Genomic DNA, 21,621 nt, shown 5'->3' on the forward strand with positions numbered 1-21,621 from the left:
CCGAAGGAGTGGATAGGACAAGAAGTTTGGTTTAGAAGGTCATTGATGAATAATAAATAAGAAGAGAGTGGGTGACAGGACAGAACCCTCAGGAACGCCACTGTTATTAGATTTAGGAGAAGAACAGTGACCGTCTACCACAGCAGCAATAGAACCTTCAAAAAAGAAACTTGAGATGAAGTTACAGAGAGAAGGATAGAAGCCGTAGGAGGGTAGTTTAGAAATCAAAGCTTTGTGCCAGATTCTATCAAAAGCTTTTGATATATCCAAGGCGACAGCAAAACTTTCACCAAAATCTCTAAAAGAGGATGACCAAGACTCAGTAAGGAAAGCCAGAAGATCACCAGTAGAGCGGTCTTGACGGAACTCATACTGGCGATCAGATAGAAGGTTGTGAAGTGATAGATGTTTAAGAATCTTCCTGTTGAGGATAGATTCAAAAACTTTAGATAGGCAGGAAATTAAAGCAATAGGACGGTAGTTTGAGGGATTAGAGCGGTCACCCTTTTTAGGAACAGGCTGAATGTAGGCAAACTTCCAGCAAGAAGGAAAGGTAGATGTTGACAGACAGAGCTGAAAGAGTCTGAATAGGCAAGGTGCAAGCATAGAGGCACAGTTTCGGAGAACAATAGGAGGGACCCCATCAGGTCCATAAGCCTTCCGAGGGTTTAGGCCAGCGAGGGTATGCAAAACATCATTGCGAAGAATTTTAATAGGTAGCATGAAGTAGTCAGAGGATGGAGGAGAGGGAGGAACAAGCCCAGAATCGTCCAAGGTAGCGTTTCAGGAACATTTCGTTTGGTACCTTACTAGCGACTTTGCTAGTATGGGATAACCCTCGCCCTCTAAGTATGGCATAGTAGGGGACTAGACTCTCTAGGCCCTACTTCTAACTACCTAGCCTCTTCATTGCGTTGGTGTTGAAGGTGGCTTTATTGAATAAATTACATCTAAAAACACCAGCTTGCTCTTGTTTCTTGAATTTTCAATAATATTTAAAACAGAAAGTGCTGAAAGTTTATGCTTAAAATATTTTTAATGCTAATTTTACCCGCGCACCGTGTGTGTGTGTGTGTGTGTGTGTGTGTGTGTATATATATATATATATATATATATATATATATATATATATATATATATATATATATATATATATATATATATATATATATATACACACACACACACACACACGGTGCGCGGGTAAAATTAGCATTAGAAATATTTTAAGCATAAACTTTCAGCACTTTCTGTATATATATATATATATATATATATATATATATATATATATATATATATATATATATATATATATATATATATATATATATATATATATATATATATATATATATATATATATTTCATTAAAGGTGATGGCAAGCTCTGCATTTATTGTTTCCTTCAAGGTATTTTCTTTATACCTTAACAGTGTCTTATATTCTTTTTTCAAGCCTGCTTATGGTTTGGCCGTAGCTAACTATGGATGCTAGATCCGGATTTCGGGTCCCTTGACCCTTCTTCAGTAGCAGGTGGTTGTTCTCTCTGCGGTGTTGGTGGTGAGAATGAGGTTACTTTACTTTACTTTACTTTAATTAGAGGAAGAAGGTGAATGAAGAAGAGTTTGGACAGAGGAAGGTGTATAGTTAGAAATGGAAAGACTGTAGAGAGAAAAGACTGTGGGCAGACCACATTGCTATTTTTATATAGGAGGTTTTGTCTGTGTCTGCATCGGTGGTTCAGTGTGTGTGATTGTGTCGTGTCGTGTGTGTGTGGTGTGCGTGTCGAGTGTGTGTGAGAATGAGGTTGTCTGGGCGGAGCCGCTGATTGGCTGCTTTGTCGCGTGGCTCGGTGAGGTTGCCGCGACAAAGCAGCCAATCAGCGGCTCCACCCATAGTGCGTAGCTCGTTCTGATCCCGTGCGGGCTGCATATAAGGCGCGCAGAGAGCAGACAGACGATGATGGTTTAGCTGGGTTTTGCTTAAAATTAATAGTAAAGAAATAAAAATGCCTAATACACACACAAAAATAAAAGAGTGCAGCCTCTTCACAAAAAAATAAAATACAATATATATACAATAAGAATAGCAAAGTGGTCTGCCCACAAACTTTTACTCTAATTCTTTCCTTCACTTTCTTTCTTTTCTTCTATCTGTCCAATCTCTTACTCTTCCCCGTCTTTCTGTAAAAAAAAAAAAAAAAAAAAAAAAGACAACCTCATTCTCACACCACCGCACACTGGCACAGGCACTCTGTCTAAGACTACTCTGTTGCTGACTGCCTTCAGACTCTTCAACTTAGTCTCAGGACTTGTCCCCTGCTCTGTGTTGGGACTCTGTTTTTGGCTGCACTACTGAAGAAGTCACCCCCGTCTACTGGGTGTTCCGCCCCCAATAACTGGGAAATTTTTCCCATTATAGACATTCCTGTTGCTCAGGGTTGGGAGTTATTACTTGGTGCCCCCACGGCGTTCGCGAGAGCCGCCCTCCGAGCTGAGGCACCTCGGTAACACACTCCACTCACTGAGTATTTGCAGGGCTTTACTTACCTATCCTTTTCATCCTTCGACCTTTTTTGCCCACTAGCAGGACCGGTACGTGGTACAAAGGTGAACCCCTTGGGCTTGCATCAAGGGGGTCCCTCTAGAGGGATGCTTTAAGGAAGCGACCTGTCTAGGGCCTTAGGGATACAGGAAGTCTCCCAGGAGGCAGCTTCTCCCTGCCTTACGACCCCTCTTAGCAGGCGGAGGCCGTTGGAGGAGAAGCTGTAGGTAGACTCTTCCCTAGGTAGCTGTGGTTCTGCTCCTTGGTAGTCTTGTCGTTAGGCATCAGGCTTAGTTCAGTCTTGGGTTGGCCGGTCTCTGGCCGGGGAGATCGAGTAGCGATCAGCCCTGGTCGGGGGAGGTCGAGTCCTGGGTTGCTCTAAGCCGCACATAGAAACTGACACTCTACACATTTGCACACTTTCTGTAACAATTCTGCTCCATCATGCCAAGAGTCAAAATAAAAGCAAGAGACTCTAAAGACCCAAGAAAACATACTATACTATACTAGGAGTTCTATCAAACAATGATATATACGTCACAAAACTGATTGCTGTGAATGACGGTTTCATAGTAATCACCTCCACAGATGATGACCTTGATAAGATTTTCCAACAACAGATATCGTCGGATCTAGAAGAACACGTCTTCTTCCCTCAAATTCCTCCGGAACTGAAAGCTAAAAGATCCATAATAATTTTCAATGTAGACATACATATTTTCAAAAATACAGAGGAGGATATAGCACAAGAACTACTCCAGCACAATTCTTGGATTACCACCATCAACAATGTTTTTAAATTTCCAAATTCCAAAACCATGAAAATAACATTTGGAGATGCAGCAACAGCAATCAAAACAGCAGATCAAGGTATAAAACTCTTCCAAATGAGCATCCCAGGACACCAGATTCGACAAGAAAAATTCTACAATATCCAAACCTGCCTTAGATGCTATGCATTAGAAGACCACAATACCAATTCATGTCCTCACCAGAAAGATTTTAAAATTTGTTCAGAATGTGCTAATACAACACACACTTGGCGGGAATGTACCAACTCAATCAAAAAATGCGTAAACTGTGATGGGGAGCACAGGACGATGTCAATGAAATGCCCCAAAAGAAAAGATATAATCAAGGAAAAGAGGGAAAAGGAAAAGGACATCAAATCATACGCCAATGTGACAAAGAATCAATCAACTCCCTGGAACATCTTTACATCATCACCAATGCCCATTAACAAGGAACTCCACCTGAAGATTTATACATGCATGCTGCACGCCCATATTATGAATATAACAGAACCAGGATGCTATGAGAGAGAAATGAACTCCACTTTAATTGCCAATAACCTTCCCTGTATCAAAATTCCTAAAACACCAGACTCTACTAAACTTATTAAGACCCTCACACGAGAAGAGGAAGATGGAGGAAAAGGAGGAGATGAGAACTCTAAACAAACTCGGGAGGATGTTAGGGGAGACTACAACAAAGGATTAAAGAAAGCTAAAGACAATGAAATTTGCAGGGAACCATCAGAAATAGGAACTACCACCACGTACCAGTCCACTCGCAAAACCAGGCTCAACAGTAAAGATATCCAACTAAAAATCTACACCCCTGAAAGCTCAGGGTGGCCTGACAATATAACACCAAAGGATCTGACCACAAGAATGACAATATACTAACGTACACTTATTCGGATCATACAATAGAACATAAGAACATAAGAAATAAGGGAAGCTGCAAGAAGCGACCAGGCTTACACGTGGCAGTCCCTGTATGAAACACTCCTACCTAGAAGACACAGAATTATTCAATTTACTAGAATCCAACGAAATGTAACTTGACAATTCTTGCTGGAATATGGTAGATGACAGTGTTTTTAGGAAAATTAGATCTGGATATCTGGCCGACAAAACACCGCCGCCGAAAGACATACTAAGGAGAAACAGGAAACAGTCTAAGTATATCAGAACACAAACAAGTAAAACTATCAGCGACATCATACACCAAAATGGCTACTCATACATTGAAAATTATTCAACACAATGTTCAGCATTTGTACAATAGAGGAATTACTCTATCAAACAATTAAAAAGACATTGATCCTGACATCATCCTACTAAACAGTCATTGCATACCAGATAACCAAACCATGAAAATTCCATACTATAACATTATAAAAAAAAAACACCTTAAACCACCACGCTGACGGCACTGCAGTTGCAGTCAAAAGAAGCCTAAACTACAAGACCATTGATGACTTTCTTTCTGACATATTAGCAATTGAAATTGAAACCTCAACAGGTAAAATTATATTTGCAACTTTATATCAGCCACCTGCTCGTACATTTATACCTACTCCTGACTTCATAAAACTTTCCAGACAACAGACACCAGTTTACATGATTGCAGACCTGAATGCCAACCACCCATGCCTGGGCTACCAACATTCTAATACAAAAGGCAGACAGATACACACTCTAATACACAACAGAACCATACAGCACATTGGCCCCAACTTTCCAACATTTTACACACAAAGAGAGGCACCACACCAGATATTATACTCATTAATTACAGAACATATCATAATACTTTTATAACTCCTGACCCGCTCACCACCAGCGATCATATTCCCATAATTATGACGGTTTCAGCCTCACCTATATTGACCCCTGCACCATCTAGATTGAATACACAAGTGGCAGAGTGGGATAAATTCAAAGAGTACATAGATAACAAATTAAATTACGACAACTTAAATCTTACTGAACTAGAGAATATAGACACTGCAATAGACAACTGGCATAATTCCATAGACTCTGCAATCAAAAACTATATCCCAATCACCAACTACCGTCAGTTGCCAGCACCAAAACTAACTGAGGACACAAAACGAATAATAGTGAGATTTAACGCCATAAGGAATCATTCACATCAATATGGATGGAACTTCTATCTCTTCAGAACATACAGATACCTCCAAACTCTACTCGAAACAAAGCTAATAGAAGAGAGCAACAGGAACTGGCAACGCTTAATTGAGGAAACCGCCACCATGTACAGGAACCCAGAAAAATTCTGGAACAAAATCAAGATAATCACAGGTAACACCTCTCCGGACCCTCAGTATTTGCTAGATCACTCCAACACTAAAATATACACCGAAACAGGAAAAGAACAATTACATCATCAACATTGGGCTCAGATATTCAGTAATGAAGAGTAAGAGGAAGATAATAATGACGAGGTTCAACATTATATGCAAAACAATCTGCACAGAATTACACCATACGACTATTCTGACACCACACGCCTGGGAACAAGAATCGTAGACGAAAGGATCACAACTGCCGAAATCAAACAAACAATCAAGCAACTTAAGAAAACAAGCCCGGGAGAAAGTGGCATCAATAAAACCATTTTACAACATCTTCCTGACAACGCACTTACAAGACTCTCTCATATATTCAATAACACCCTGTCAGCTGGCTATTTTCCAGACAAATGGAAAAAAGCAATTATAAGGCTTATTCCAAAACAAGAAAAATCACCCCACAAAGTCGAGAACTATCGTCCTATTTCACTGCTTGAAGTACCAGGAAAAATACTAGAAAGAATTATCAATAAAAGACTTAGGACACATTTAGAAATCAATAATATGTATAATGAAAACCAATTCGGATTTAGAACAGGGAGAGGCACCACACATGCCCTCGCAGTGATCACTGAACAAATCGCACAACATAAAGCAGATTCGGGACAGTGTCAGGTAATCCTAAGAGACGTTACCAAAGCATTTGACAAGTTCTGGCACACTGGGCTAAAATACAAGATTCTACAATTACAACTACCTGTTACTATTGAAAAATTTCTCTGTGACTTCCTAGACGACCGTTCTGCAGCAATAAAGATCATGGCCATAGGCCCAACATTTGATTTAGCATGCGGAGTCGCACAAGGGAGTGTCCTCTCTCCAACTCTATATACGATATACACCAATGATCTTGAAACCTTCAATAGGCACATAAACGTGTGCTATGCTGACGATATAACAATAATAGGGTATCCAGGCAAATCTAAGAATATGATGAATAAACAGACAGAGCGGACAGTTCTACAAGTGAACAGATTTGGGAAATCTTTGAGGATTCAGACAAATCTCATGAAATTCACTCCATTACATCTGGGTGCCAGAGGAACTAAGCCACTAAATATAGATGAAGATCTAATAGAATTCCAACCTGAGGGTAGATGTTTAGGACTACATATAACAACAAACGGGTATTACAAACACACACAGGACAGGAAAAATAAAGCACTTGCAGCTCTAAAGAAGCTGTTTAGACTACAAGAAATGCCAAACAAAATTAAAATTCACCTAGTGAAAGCACTAGTGCTTCCGATTCTAGATTATCCTCCAATACCTGCCCATTCTTTCAGCAAAACCCAGATAAGTAAGTTACAGAAAGTCCAAAATAAAGCCCTAAGATTTGCGACGAATCAAAGATATCCATACACACTGAACACTATTCAAATACATGAAATTACAAATACACTACACCTAAACATCACACTGCATGAAAGAGCTAAGAGAATATGGAATAGATTAGAAGACCTTGAACGCCATGCCATGATTAAACTGAAGGAAAACAGAGAAAATATTACTAGATACAACCGGAATTTTCCTAGTAGCCTAAATTTATATAATACTGTACCTGAGGCGGTTGTAAAACCAAAGTGGAAAAATCGACTTCCTCCGCACTCCTTCACTCCTGAAAAGGAAAAGCAATATCAATACATGTATATACAAAGACCAATTGCGAGTAAAATTGACCTGGAGAACTCCGGATCCCTTTCCCTCTGCTCCGCGCCCTGAGTTGCCGGGCGGGGATGTTGTCTTACGCGGTGTGTGAAGCAGGGTGGCTTCCCGTGGCAAGGGGTGGTGACCACCAGCTCTGTCAGCAAACATCTGGCAGCGGGGAGAGGCGGAGGAGGACTATGCATCACATGTCTAAAAACTCACAAGATCTCAAAAGAAAGTAAATATTAATAATAAAGTTTAATGAGAAGACAGATTAACTTCACACAAACCTAGTACCTCATGTACTAGATTATCACTAGTATGTAGTGATAATGATAATATTGGTAATAAAAGATAATAGCAACCTTCTAGGTTGGGTGATTAAACCTAGGGCAGAGTGTACTGCTATCAAAAACTTCATGTAAAAAATAGCAATGTGGCCTGCCCACAATCTTTAATCTACTACTTTCCTTCAATTTCTTTTCTTTTACTTCTTCTGTCCAAACTCTTAATTATTCTCATTCTTACTATAAGAAAACATAAACAGAAACCTCATTCTCACCACCAACACCGCAGAGAGAACAACCACCTGCTACTAAAGAAGGGTCAAGGGACCCGAAATCCTGATCTAGCATCCATGGTTAGCTACGGCCAAACCATAAGCAGGCTTGAAAAAGAATATAAGACACTGTTAAGGTATAGAGAAAATACCTTGAAGAAAATAATAAATGCAGAGCTTGCCATCACCTTTAATGAAATGTGCCTGAGAGAAAATCTCCTGCCCATTTATACCCTTAATATATATATATATATATATATATATATATATATATATATATATATATATATATATATATATATATATATATATATATATATATATATATATATATATATATATATATATATATATATATATATATATATATATATATATATATTACTGCAGGTATGAATTTTATAAACTGCATTGTTTTCTTCATATTAAATCCTAGTTCATCTTTACCATCTTAGAGGGGAGAGAGAGAGAGAAATATATATATATATATATATATATATATATATATATATATATATATATATATATATATATATATATATATATATATATATATATACCGGCACCTGCCGAAACGATAATTACTCCCAGTGAGGTCTAAAGCACTGTTCAGGGGGTGCTGTGAGCTTATCATTAAGACCACCTGTGATCTCACTGAACGTTTCCCTTTGTGTCTCACAACGCAAGGGGGCAGTCACAGCCTGCCCTTTAAAGACAACTCTCTTCCTCCACACAAAACTACAAGCACCTAATAACACAAACACACACTTCACTGAAAAATTCAAATTACCATGGCGAATCCTACACCAGCCTCGGAGTCCCCATCTGGGAAGGGAACCACAAATGTCTCCAGGTCGGACTGCTCTTCTGATGACGACCCTAAGTGTCTTGATACCCCCCCTCATCTTTTTCTTCATTAACTTCTGCAACATTCCCGGTCTAAGATCTAATTTTCAGTCTGTAGAACACCACCTCTCCTCTTCTGAACCTCATTTGCTTTTCCTCACTGAAACTCAGGTGTCTGAGGCAACTGACAGTAGCCCCTTTTCTGTTCCCTCCTACTTTCTCTATCCTCATTTTCAGTCCAAAGCTGGATGTTGCGTTTATGTGCGCAGGGCTTTAACCTGCTCTCGTGCCCACGCTCTTGAATCTTCCGAGTTTTCCACCATCTGGCTACGACTACAGACTCACTCTCAAACTAAATTTATCTTTTTTGTATACCTCACTAACTCCTCTGACTATAAGAAATTCTTTGACTACTTAACTTCCAAAGTGGAGCACATTCTAACTCTCTTCCTTTTTGCAGAGATCTCCATTCTTGGAGACTTCAATGTTCACTTCCAGCTTTGGCTTTCCTCTCCCTTCACTGACCATCCTGGTGAATTAGCTTCAATTTTGCTATCCTCCACGACCTAGAGCAATTGGTGCAACACCCTACTCGTATTCCTGACCGCCTTGGAGATACCCTCAATATTCTTAACCTTTTCTTGATCCTTCTGCTTATGCTGTCACCCTCTCTTCTCCGTTGGGCTCCTCCCGGTGACAGTCTCATATATGTATCTTGTCCTATCGCTCCAGTCCCTCCTCAGGCTCCCCCTAAGCGAAGATGCCTCTGGCGTTTTGCCTTTGCTAGTTTGGGTGACCTGAGGAGGTATTTTGTTAATTTTCCTTGGAATGACTACTGCTTCCATGTCAGAGACCTGTCTTTGTGTGCCGAGCGCATAACAGAGGTGAGCGTATAACTTAGGTGCCGAGCGCATAACATAGGTCTTTTTCTCGACTAAACCTTCCAAACCTTGGTTTAACACAGCTTGTTCTCCTTCTGTACATGATAGAAAGGTGGCCCACAAAAGGTACCTAACTCTAGATCATTAAACTTATTTCCCAGTTACATTATCACTAAACTCGAGTTTCTCAGACCTATTTTGGAAAATTGAAAAATCATACCAAATACACAGATTTATTAATGGAAACATTAATACACTTAATTTTCGGTATTTAACTAATACTTATTTATTTATTACTTTTTTTCATTAATTACATTTTTCAATTATTTTTTAATTGAGTATGAAAATTGAAAAAGAAAAAAAAGATTAAAAAAATTAGAAAAATATTCATTAAAAGAAAATGAATCGCAGATTTCCTTCTTCTTTTGTAGTTTTCTTCTAGATGGATTAGCTCTACTCTCAGAGACTAATCCATCTAAACTAGGGTGTTAGAAACCCGATCTGTAAATAAAAACGGGAGCAGTAAACTCGGGTGTAAGGCAACCGAACGGTAATTTATGGAAAAAACCCTATTCTGTCCACCTCTCTAATGCAAGAGTTAACCAGTATTCTCAATCATTCATCCCTTCGTCTGGTAAACTCTGGAACTCGCTGCCAGCTTCTATATTTCCACCTTTCTATGACTTGAATTCCTTCAATTTTTGACTACCGCTTTGGACCCTTTTATGGGACTGCATCTCAGTGGGCTTTTTATTTCATTTTGTTGGATTTTTGTTGCACTTGGCCAGTGTCCCTCCAACATATAAAAAAAAATATATATATATATATATATATATATATATATATATATATATATATATATATATATATATATATATATATATATATATATATATATATATATATATATATATATATATATATATATATATATATATATATATATATATATATATATATATATATATATGATAGTGGTTTCCCGCTTTTGAATCCTTTTTATCAGTATCACAAAATACAATATTTGGCTTGATAAACGCACGATATAAGTAGAAAAAAAGAAAGAGAACTTGGGCAAGCATTTTCTTCTGTTACAAATAAATCATTTCATGCAGGCTTCATTTCAACGGGAGACAGTGTTCTTCCTGGGAACTTGGGCCTCAAGGATCAGACTTTGGCTCTCCACTGGGTGCAGGACAACATTGGAAACCTAGGCGGCGATCCTAAAAAAATCACCGTCTTCGGCGGGAGCGCCGGGGGATTCTCGTGCCATGCCCACGTGCTCTCTCCAAGCTCAGCAGGTTAGCCATAACCAGGTTTACCACTGTTCATTTAACAGCATTAAATTACACCACACTTCGGAACATGACTCAAGCCTCAACACCAACAATACTTTACTTACAGGTCTGTTCCAGAGAGCCATCCTGCAGTCAGGCACTGCACTTTTCTCTGGCCACTTCGGTCTAGCCAGGAAGGGTGCAATCGCCATTGGCAAGGCACTGAACTGCAAAGGCGAAGACAGTCACCAGCTCTTGGCGTGTTTTAAAGCAACACCTGTTGAGGACTTGGTGGAAGCACAAAGTATCTTAAGTGTTCGTATTTTCATTGCTGAACTTAAGCCACGCCTAAATTCTTGACATTGCGTAATTCCTTGGAGTACCATATGCTTCCCACCTGATGATTCCATAAGTGTGATGCACACCAGTCGGGGTACCGAGACCGTAATTTGTCTTCCGCCAGGAGTGGTTTGATATACCTCTGACCGTGGGTGCCCAAGTGGATGGGAATTACCTGACGGACTTCCCGGCTGCGCTACTCAAATCTGGTCGTTACAATAATGTAGACGTGATGGTTGGATGGACAAAAGACGATGGTGATCTCATTACTGCAGGTACAAATGTTATGAATTACATTATTTTCTTTATATTACATCCTAATTCATCTTCACCATCAAAGAGGGAAGAGAGAGAGACAGAGAGAGAGAGAGAGAGAGAGAGAGAGAGAGAGAGAGACAGAATATATATATATATATATATATATATATATATATATATATATATATATATATATATATATATATATATATATATATATATATATATATATATATATATATATATATATATATATATATATATATATATATATATATATAAAGGCAACTCTATTCCTTCAGACAAAACTACAAGCGCCTAATTCCACACACACACACACACACACACACACACGCACACACACACACCCTTCACTCAAAATTCAAAATTATCATGACTCTTACACCAGCCTCAGAATCCCCATCTGGGGAGAGGACCACGAATGTCCCCAGGTCGGACTGCTCTTCTGATATCGACTCTAAGTGTCCTGACACCCCTATCAACTTTTTCTTCATTAACTTCTGCAACACTCGCGGTCTAAGATTTAATTTTCAATCTGTAGAACACCACCTCTCCTCTACTAAACTTCATCTTCTTTTCCTCACAAAACTCAGGTGTCTGAAGCAACAGAGAGTAAACCCTTTTCTGTTCCCTCCTACTTCTTCTATCATCATTTTCATTCAAAAGCTGGATGTTGCGTTTATGTGCACAACGACTTAACCTGCCCTCATGCCCATGCATCCATTGAATATTCGGAGTTTTCCACCATCTGGCTACGACTACAGAGTCAATCTCAAACTACAATTTTCTGTGCTCTATACCTCTTATCTAACTCCTCTGACTATAAGAATTTTTTTTGTCTACTTGACTTCCAAAGCGACTCTGCAAGAGATCTCCATTCTTGGAGACTTCAATGTTCACCAGTTCTGGCTTTCCTCTCCCTTCACTGAGCATCCTGGTGAACTAGCCTTCATCTTTGCTATCCTCCATGACCTAGAGCAACTGGTGCAACATCCTACTCGTATCCCAGACCGTTTTGGAGATACGCCTAACATTCATGACCTTTTCCTAACCTTTAATCCTTCTGCTTCCGCTGTTACCCTCTCTTCTCCGTTGGGCTCCTCTGATCATAATCGCTGCAATTCCTCCTCAGGATTGCTCTCTGCAATCCTGAGGAGAGACCTAGTTTTCCTGCCTTTTAACAGTCCTTCCCAGCTTGTTTTTGTCTTTACAGGTAAGCTTTCCATACCAGGCAGTGATTGAAAAGTTTAAAACAGATTCAATTGTTGATTTATAAAATGGGCTAATTATCACTTTATCTACACATAGGTAACTCAAGATACGTACAAAGTATAATCTTTGGTTGCATTTCTTTGACACCATATCTGTATTAACACTGCCCTTTAACTGGTCATCGATCATAAAACCCAAATAAATACTTATGCTGGCTGACTCTTTCTACGTTTTCCTCCTCAATTATTAATAGGTCTGGTACATGTTTATTTTTTAGTTCTAAAATCGAATATCATCTTAGTTTTCTTTACATTGAGCTCCAAAAAATTTAGTTTACTCCAATCAACAATTTTTTTTACTTGTGTTAAATAACCTTCATAATTATCATTATCAGTTTTTCCTAGGATAACTGTGTCGTCAGCATATTTTATAATAGTACAATCATCAAGCTCACTGCTACAATCATCTGTATACAAGGTGAACAGAACGGGGGACAATACACAACCTTGGGGGCTCCTGTGTTGGTGACTATCACATTAGACTTAACATTATTTACATTAGTATATTGAGGTCTCTGAGTTAAAAAGCTAAAAATCCATTTTAGGACATTTCTATTTACACCATTTCTAGCATTTTATTGAGCAAAATATGAGGTTGCATTGTATTAAATGCTGAACTATATATATATATATATATATATATATATATATATATATATATATATATATATATATATATATATATATATATATATATATATATATATATATATATATATATATATATGCAGAGTAAATTAGAAGTGTCCGTTTTTTTTAATTCACGTTTTGTTAATATAAGAGTATCATCTATATAATATATAGGTTTGTGTATAACTTGTATAATTAACTGAGACATTTCGTTTACAGTAAGGTGTCCCCAAAGCTGTTTTACGAATACACATCCATCAGATAAATTGATAGAAATAAGTTTATATAACTGTTATCGATCGCTTTTAGGTTCTTATATCAAAATAAATCTGATGATCTGACTTAAGTCTTAACACACGGTATGTCCCTGTCACACATCCAAGATTTTCATCACGACAGCATCGAGAACAACAGTCATAGCTCTGTCGTGATGCAGTTTTGTGCTCAGTCGTGATGAATCTTGACGGTCGCAGGTCAGCATGAGGCCGTCCCGAATTTTTTGTGCATGCTTAAAAAAATCATGGAGATCGACGTTGTCGTGATGGCCATAGATCTGTCGTGACGCAATCATTAGTCTAAAAGACGCAATCGTGACGAAAAAACAGTTACAACAGCGTCACGACAGACCTATGATTGTTATTATTGTTTTGCAACAAACTTAATAGTGTGTAACGACAGAGCTAATAATTCTGACAGTCGTTTGACAGTTCAGAATACTGCGTCATGATGGACCTAAGAATGCGTCACGATAACGCTACATAGACGGCACATGCTTCAAGACAGACTCACAAATGCGTCACGACAGTGTCATGACAGGGCTAATAGTCATTGCCTTATCATAGTCTTGTCTTTGGTGATCAGTTCCTGCAACAGGTGCTGCCACTGACCATATTGTGATCCCCTGGCTATCCAGGGGCACACCCACAATGATCTCTTTCTCCGCTGCCCTTTCGTCGCCTCCTTTATTTTTTATTTATTTATTTATTTTTTTTTTCTGCAGATGAACTCTATATTTCACCAGCAGTGTCTGGGTATGGATGGTCTGCAACCTCAGCTCACACAGTAGTACCAACTTCCGCACATTGTCGTCCATTAGCAACATAGTACTGAGATCCATTGCATAGATGTGGGGGTGATGCAGAATATGACTCACTCAGGTACTCGCACAGCTGTGGGTTCTCGTGGCCCTCCCATGACTTTTTATATCTCATGACCGTCATGACACCATCCTGACTCTGTCTTGTACATCGTCACTTTGCTGTGACTGGAAAAAATAATGTTAAATTTCGAAATTCTGCAAATCTTGATTTTATCACAGCACTGTCGTGACGGTCATAGATCCATCATGATGTTGTCATAACACTGTCATTACGCTGTCGTGACGGACCAATCGTGACCAAATGTCACAACCGCAAGAATGCTATTCTTGGCAAGAAACTTGAATATGTGATGAGGGACTGAATGCCATATTAAGTCTCAAATTTCTCATAAATTCAGGATCAACTGCTTCTTTTACATATTCTGACATAAGGTCAAGTGCAATAATCATTTTATCTCGTGTGTAAATACATCATAAGTAACCAAGTGATGGTGATTTATCCCTAAAGCTTTTGAAGATTAATGGTATACTTGGTAGTGATACTTTAATTAATTATACTCTCACCTCCCATTAACGCTAATTCAAAGTACATTTAGATCTCAGTGCGTCATTTCTTTTTTTTTTTTTCTTTTTTTTCACTGTAATCCCAAGGAAAGGCTTTCATATCTACCATTAATATGTAAACTTTACTAAAGATGTAATTTCCCCATGGTAAGTCCTGATTTATTTATAGTTTTATAATCCACAAAGGAATCTAGTATATTTAATGATTTATATAAGACAGCCATCGCTTCAGATTGTGAAAAAAAAAATGATTTAAGACAGCCATCGCTTCAGGCTGTGGAAAAAAAAAAAAAAACTCTGAAAGACGAATTCATGTCGTATGTTTACGTCAGCGTTATCCAGCACTTAACTGTTTAGACAACACAAGTCTAGCAACGGCGGAGCACAGATATGTAGACCATCGCTTTTTAATTCAATTTATTATATATATTTCGAGTTTATTTAAGTTAGTAAAATGAGATCCCTCGCATCTATCTACAATCCCGCTTTCCTTTTCATCATGATAAAAAAAGTATTCCTCTCTAGTTTTCTGATATCCTGGGATTTAATGACAAACAATCTTATCAATTAAAAATAATTACACGCGTAATCGTTCTCTACTTGAACACCAGAGAAAAACACGGAAGCTGATATGAATAGTATGTGAAGTAACCCATTAACAATCACCAATTTGCCTTCATCTCCAAGAGCTGCTCCATCATTTCCTGTAATTTTTAGTTCTACCTCGAGAGCCAGACCGTTCATACCAGTAAAACATTCATGTGCCTTTTGTAATTTGAATTCACACATTTATCAGTTATCTTATTAAACCTAGGATTGATTGGTAAGATATCCAAATCTTGTTTTGATGCAATTGAAGTTTCAGTCATGCAAAGCGTAATAAGGTGGGGAAACATATTAAAAATCCAACCCGAATAATTACTGAATGGAGATTTCATAGGCATGTTATCGGAGACCAAACACTAAGTTAACTATATATATATATTAAACAAATACATCTGCTTTATAACATTTTTCTTTAATGTTTGTTTGTTTGTTTTTTATGTAGGAGGGACACTGGCCAAGGGCAACAAAAATTCAATAAAAAAAAAAAAAAGCCCACTGAGATACCAGTCCCAGAAAAAAGTCCAAAGCGGTAGTCAAAATTTGAAGGATAAATATCTTGAAACCTCCCTCCTGAAGGAATTCAAGTCATAGGATGGTGGAAATACAGAAGCAGGCAGAGAGTTCCAGAGTTTACCAGAGAATGGAATGAATGATTAAGAATACTGGTTAACTCTTGCATTAGAGAGGTGGACAGAATAGGGGTGAGAGAAAGAAAAAAGTCTTGTGCAGCGAGACCGCTGGAGAAGGGGAGGCATGCAGTTAAGTTAGCAACATAAGAAGAGCAGTTAGCATGTGTATCATGAATGATATTTATGGGTTTGCTGTATTTCTGGGAAGGGTTGTTTCCACGTATGTAGTGTGTCTATTGTTCGTTCGCTGACGTGGCAGCGTCTTGGTGATGCCAGTGGGGCAGGCCTGAGCCAGTCCTGCCGCTTCACACCCCGTGGATAGGTCACCCTGCTACCGTGTTGCTCGTAGGCAAGGTGATGGTGACTTTGTCTCTTGTGCGTTTGGATGTGGTGGAGCAAGGTGCCCACGGTGTGGAGCCGGTGCAAGGGCTCAGGACTGCTTTGGGCTCCCCAGGACCAGTAGTGTTACGCTGCATGGTAACACTCCGGGTGGTGACGAGTACAGATTTGAGGCGGCAGTCCAGCACGGCTTAGGACGAGAGTGCTATAGGGCCACCGAAGTATGTATGCCTTTCAGTGTTATGTTCCTTTCAGTGTGTGATTATTTACATACGTGTGTATAGAGATATTAATCCGGGGATCTGGTACATTTTCATTGCTTCTCGGGGATTTCTCATCATTACCAGCATTAATAGAGTGATGATTGGGATTCGGTCAGCACTGGGTCTGTTATGGGATTATCATTGTGAGTTTTATTTTTATTGTACTGGCCAGGACCACATTGTCATTTACAACTGTCTTATTGTAATGTATTTTACAGGTTGAAATTAATCATTTGACAACGCTCAGCCCGGCTATTCTCGTCCTATAGCATGAAAATAGCGATAGAAGACAGCTAGAGATGCAACATTGCGACGATGAGAAAGAGGCTGAAGACAGAGGAGAGCTGATGAGACGAAAAGCTTTTGATTCCACCCTGTCTAGAAGAGCGGTATGAGTGGAACCCCCCCACACATTTGAAGCATACTCCATACATGGACGGATAAGGCCCTTGCACAGAGTTAGCAGCTGGGAGGGTGAGAAAAACTGGCGGAGACGTCTCAGAACGCCTAACTTCATAAAAGCTGTTTTAACAAGAGATGAGATGTGAAGTTTCCAGTTAAGATTTTAACTTAAATTAAGTAAACGACAAACCGAGAATGTTCAGTGTAGAAGAGGGGGACAGTTTAGTGTCATTGAAGAAGAGGGGATAGTTGTCTGGAAGGTTATGTCGAGTTGATAGATGGAGAATCGAGTTTTTGAGGCACTGAACAGTACCAAGTTTGCTTTGACCCAATCAGAAATTTTAGAGAGATCAGAAGTCAAGTGTTCTGGGGCTTCCCTGCGTGAAATGTTTACTTCCTGAAGGGTTGGACGTCTATGAAAAGATGTGGAAAAGTGCAGGGTGGTATCATCAGCGTAGGAGTGGATAGGACAAGAAGTTTGGTTTAGAAGATCATTAATGAATAATAAGAAGAGAGTGGGTGACAGGACAGAATCCTGAGGAACACCACTGTTAATAGATTTAGGAGATGAACAGTGACCGTCTACCACAGCAGCAATAGAACGGTCAGAAAGGAAACTTGAGATAAAGTTACAGAGAGAAGGATGGAAGCCGTAGGAGGGTAGTTTGGAAATCAAAGCTTTGTGCCAGACTCTATCAAAAGCTTTTGATATCTCCAGGGTAACAGCAAAAGTTTCATCAAAATTTCTAAAAGAGGATGACCAAGACTCAGTAATGAAAGCCAGAAGATCACCAGTAGAACAGCCTTGAGAGAACCCATACTGGCGATCAGATAGAAGGTTGTGAAGTGATAGATGTTTAAGAATCTTCCTGTTGAGGATAGATTCAAAAACTTTAGATAGGCTGGAAATTAAAGCAATAGGACGGTAGTTTGAGGGATTAGAACGGTCACCCTTTTTAGGGGACAGGTTGAATATAGGCAAACTTCCAGCAAGAAGGAAAGGTAGATGTTGACAGACAGAGCTGAAAGAGTTTGACTACACAAGATGGAAGCACGGAGGTACAGTTTCAGAGAACAATAGGAGAGACCCCATCAGGTCCATAAGCCTTCCGAGGGCTTAGGCCAGCGAGGGCACGGAAAACATCATTGCGAAGACTTTTAGTAGGTAGCATGAAGTAGTCAGAGGGTGGAGGAGAGGGAGGAACAAGCCAGAATCGTCCAAGGTAGCGTTTTTGGCAAAGGTTTGAGCGAAGAGTTCAGCTTTAGAAATAAATAAGATAGCAGTGGTGCCATCTGATTGAAATAAAGGAGGGAAAGAAGAAGAAGCAAAGTTATTGGAGATATTTTTGGCTAGATGCCAGAAGTCACGAGGGGAGTTAGATCTTGAAAGATTTTGACACTTTCTGTTAATGAAGGAGTTTATGGCTAGTTGGTGAATAGACTTGGCATGGTTCCGGGCAGAAATATAAAGTGCATGAAATTATGGTGATGGAAGGCTTAAGTACATTTTGTGGGCCATCTCTCTATCATGTATAGCACAAGAACAAGCTGTGTTGAACCAAGGCTTGGAAGGTTTAGGTCGAGAAAAAGAGTGAGGAATGTATGCTTCTATGCCACACACTATCACCTCTGTTATGCGCTCAGCACACAAAGATGGGTCTCTGACACGGAAGCAGTAGTCATTCCAAGGAAAATCAGCAAAATACCTCCTCAGGTCCGTCCAACTAGCAGAGGCAAAACGCCAGAGGCACCTTCGCTTAGGGGGATCATGATGAGGGACTGGAGCGATAGGACAAGATACAAATATGAGATTATGATCGGAGGAGCCCAACGGAGAAGAGAGGGTAACAGCATAAGCATAAGGATTAGAGGTCAGGAAAAGGTCAAGAATGTTGGGTGTATCTCCAAGACCAATAACTCTAGGTCGTGGAGGATAGCAAAGTTGAAGGCTAGTTCACCAGGATGATCAGTGTGAAGGGAGAGGAAAGCCAAAGCTGGTGGTGAACATTGAAGTCTGCAGGAATGGAGATCTCTGCAAAAGGGAAGAGGGTCAGAATGTGCTCCACTTTGGAAGTTAAGTAGTCAAAGAATTTCTTATAGTCAGAGGAGTTAGCTGAGAGGTATACAGCACAGCACACTGGCAGAGACGTCTCAGAACACCTAACTTTATAGAAGCTGTTTTAGCTAGAGATGAGATGTGAAGTTTTCAGTTCAGATTATAAGTAAAGGACAGACAGAGGATGATCAGTGTAGAAGAGGCAGACAGTTGAGTGTCATTGAAGAAGAGGGGATAGTTGTCTGGAAGGTTGTGTCAAGCTGATAGATGGAGAAATTGAGTTTTTAAGGCATTGAACAATACCAAGTTTGCTCTGCCCCAATCACAGATTTTAGAAAGATCAAAAGTCAGGCGTTCTGTGACTTCTCTGCGTGAAATGTTTACTTTCTGAAGGATTGGACGTCTTTGAAAAGACGTGGAAAAGTGCACTGTGGTATCATCAGCGTAGGAGTGGATAGGACAAGAAGTTCGGTTTAGAAGGTCATTGATGAATAATAAGAAGAGAGTGGGTGACAGGACAGAACCCTGAGGAACACCATTATTAATAGATTTAGGAGAAGAACAGTGACCATCTACCACAGCAGCAATAGAACGGATCAGAAAGGAAACTTGAGATGAAGTTACAGAGAGAAGAATAGAAGCCATAGGAGAGTAGTAGGAAATCAAAGCTTTGTGCCAGACTCTATCAAAAGATTTTCATATATCCAAGGCAACAACAAAAGTTTCACCAAAATCTCTAAAAGAGGATGACCAAGACCCAGTAAGGAAAACCAGAAGATCAACAGTAGAACAGCCTTGAGAGAACCCATACTGGCGATCAGATAGAAGGTTGTGAAGTGATAGATGTTTAAAAATCTTCCTGTTGAGGATAGATTCAAAAGCTTTAGATAGGCAGGAAACTAAAGCAATAAGAAGGTAGTTTGAGGGATTAGAACGGTCACCCTTTTAAGGGGACAGGTTGAATGTAGGCAAACTTCCAGCAAGAAGGAAAGGTAGATGTTGACAGACAGAGCTGAAAGAGTTTGATTAGGTAAGGTGCAAACACGGAGGCACAGTTTTCGAGAACAATAGGAGGGACCCCATCAGGTCCATAATCCTTCTGAGGTTTTAGGCCAGGGAGGGCATGGAAATCATCATTGTGAAGAATTTGAATACGTAGCATGAAGTAGTCAGAGGTTGGAGGAGAGGGAGGAACAAGCCCAGAATCGTCCAAGGTAGAGTTTTTAGCGAAGATTTGAGCAAAGAATTCAGCTTTAGAAACAGATGTGATAGCAGTGGTGCCATCTGGTTGAAATAAAGGAGGGAAATAAGAAGAAGCAAAGTTATTGGAGATATTTTTGGCTAGATGCCAGAAGTTACGAGGGGAGCTAGATCTTGAAAGATTTTGACACTCTGTTAATGAAGGAGTTTTGACTAGTTGGAGAACAGACTTGGCATGGTTCCGGGCAGAAATATAAAGTGCATGAGATTCTGATGATGGAAGGCTTAAGCACCTTTTGTGGGCCATCTCTCTATCATATATAGCACAAGAACAAGCTATGTTAAACCAAGGTTTGGAATGTTTAGGTCGAGAAAAAGAATGAGGAATGTACGCCTTCATGCCAAACACTATCACCTATGTTAATCGCTCGGCACACAAAGACGGGTCTCTGACACAGAAGTAGTAGTCATTCCAAGGGAAATAAACAAAATACTTCCTCAGGTCCCCCCAACTTGCAGGGGCAAAACGGCAGAGGCATCTTCATTTAGGGGATCTTGAGGAGGTATTGGAGGGATAGGACAAGATACAGATATGAGATTGTGATCGGAGGAGTCCAATGGAGAAGAGAGGGTGACAGCATAAGCAGAAAGATTAGAGGTTAGGAAAAGTTCTAGAAAGTTGGGCGTATCTCCAAGACGGTCAGGAATACGAGTAGGATGTTGCACCAGTTGCTCTAGATCGTGGAGGATAGCAAAGTTGAAGGCTAGTTCACCAGGATGGTCAGTGAAGGTAGAGGAAAGCCAAAGCTGGTGGTGAACATTGAGGTCTCCAAGAATGGAGATCTCTGCAAAAAGGAAGAGAGTCAGAATATGCTCTACTTTGGAATTTAAGAAGTCAAAGAATTTCTCATAGTCAGAGGAGTTAGGTGAGAGATATAAAGCACAGATAAATTTAGTTTGAGAGTGACTCTGTAATCATAGCCAGATGGTGGAAAACTCGGAAGATTCAAAAGCGTGGGCACGAG

The 21,621-nt window shown here is 39.5% G+C and overlaps 1 protein-coding gene across 3 annotated transcripts in view; it reads left to right on the top strand.

Moving 5' to 3' along the window:
* LOC135089525 (cholinesterase 2-like) overlaps window positions 1–21,621 on the top strand; it is a 112,817-nt gene that overhangs the window by 69,623 nt on the left and 21,573 nt on the right. For all 3 annotated transcript variants that reach the window (XM_063985163.1, XM_063985164.1, XM_063985161.1), the window contains 3 exons: window positions 10,758–10,943; window positions 11,047–11,234; window positions 11,383–11,533. In XM_063985163.1, the coding sequence (XP_063841233.1) occupies window positions 10,758–10,943; window positions 11,047–11,234; window positions 11,383–11,533 (525 nt within the window). The remainder of the gene's footprint in view (window positions 1–10,757; window positions 10,944–11,046; window positions 11,235–11,382; window positions 11,534–21,621) is intronic.

Source organism: Scylla paramamosain, chromosome 33 (genome assembly GCF_035594125.1).
Source record: "Scylla paramamosain isolate STU-SP2022 chromosome 33, ASM3559412v1, whole genome shotgun sequence".
NCBI lineage: Eukaryota > Metazoa > Arthropoda > Malacostraca > Decapoda > Portunidae > Scylla > Scylla paramamosain.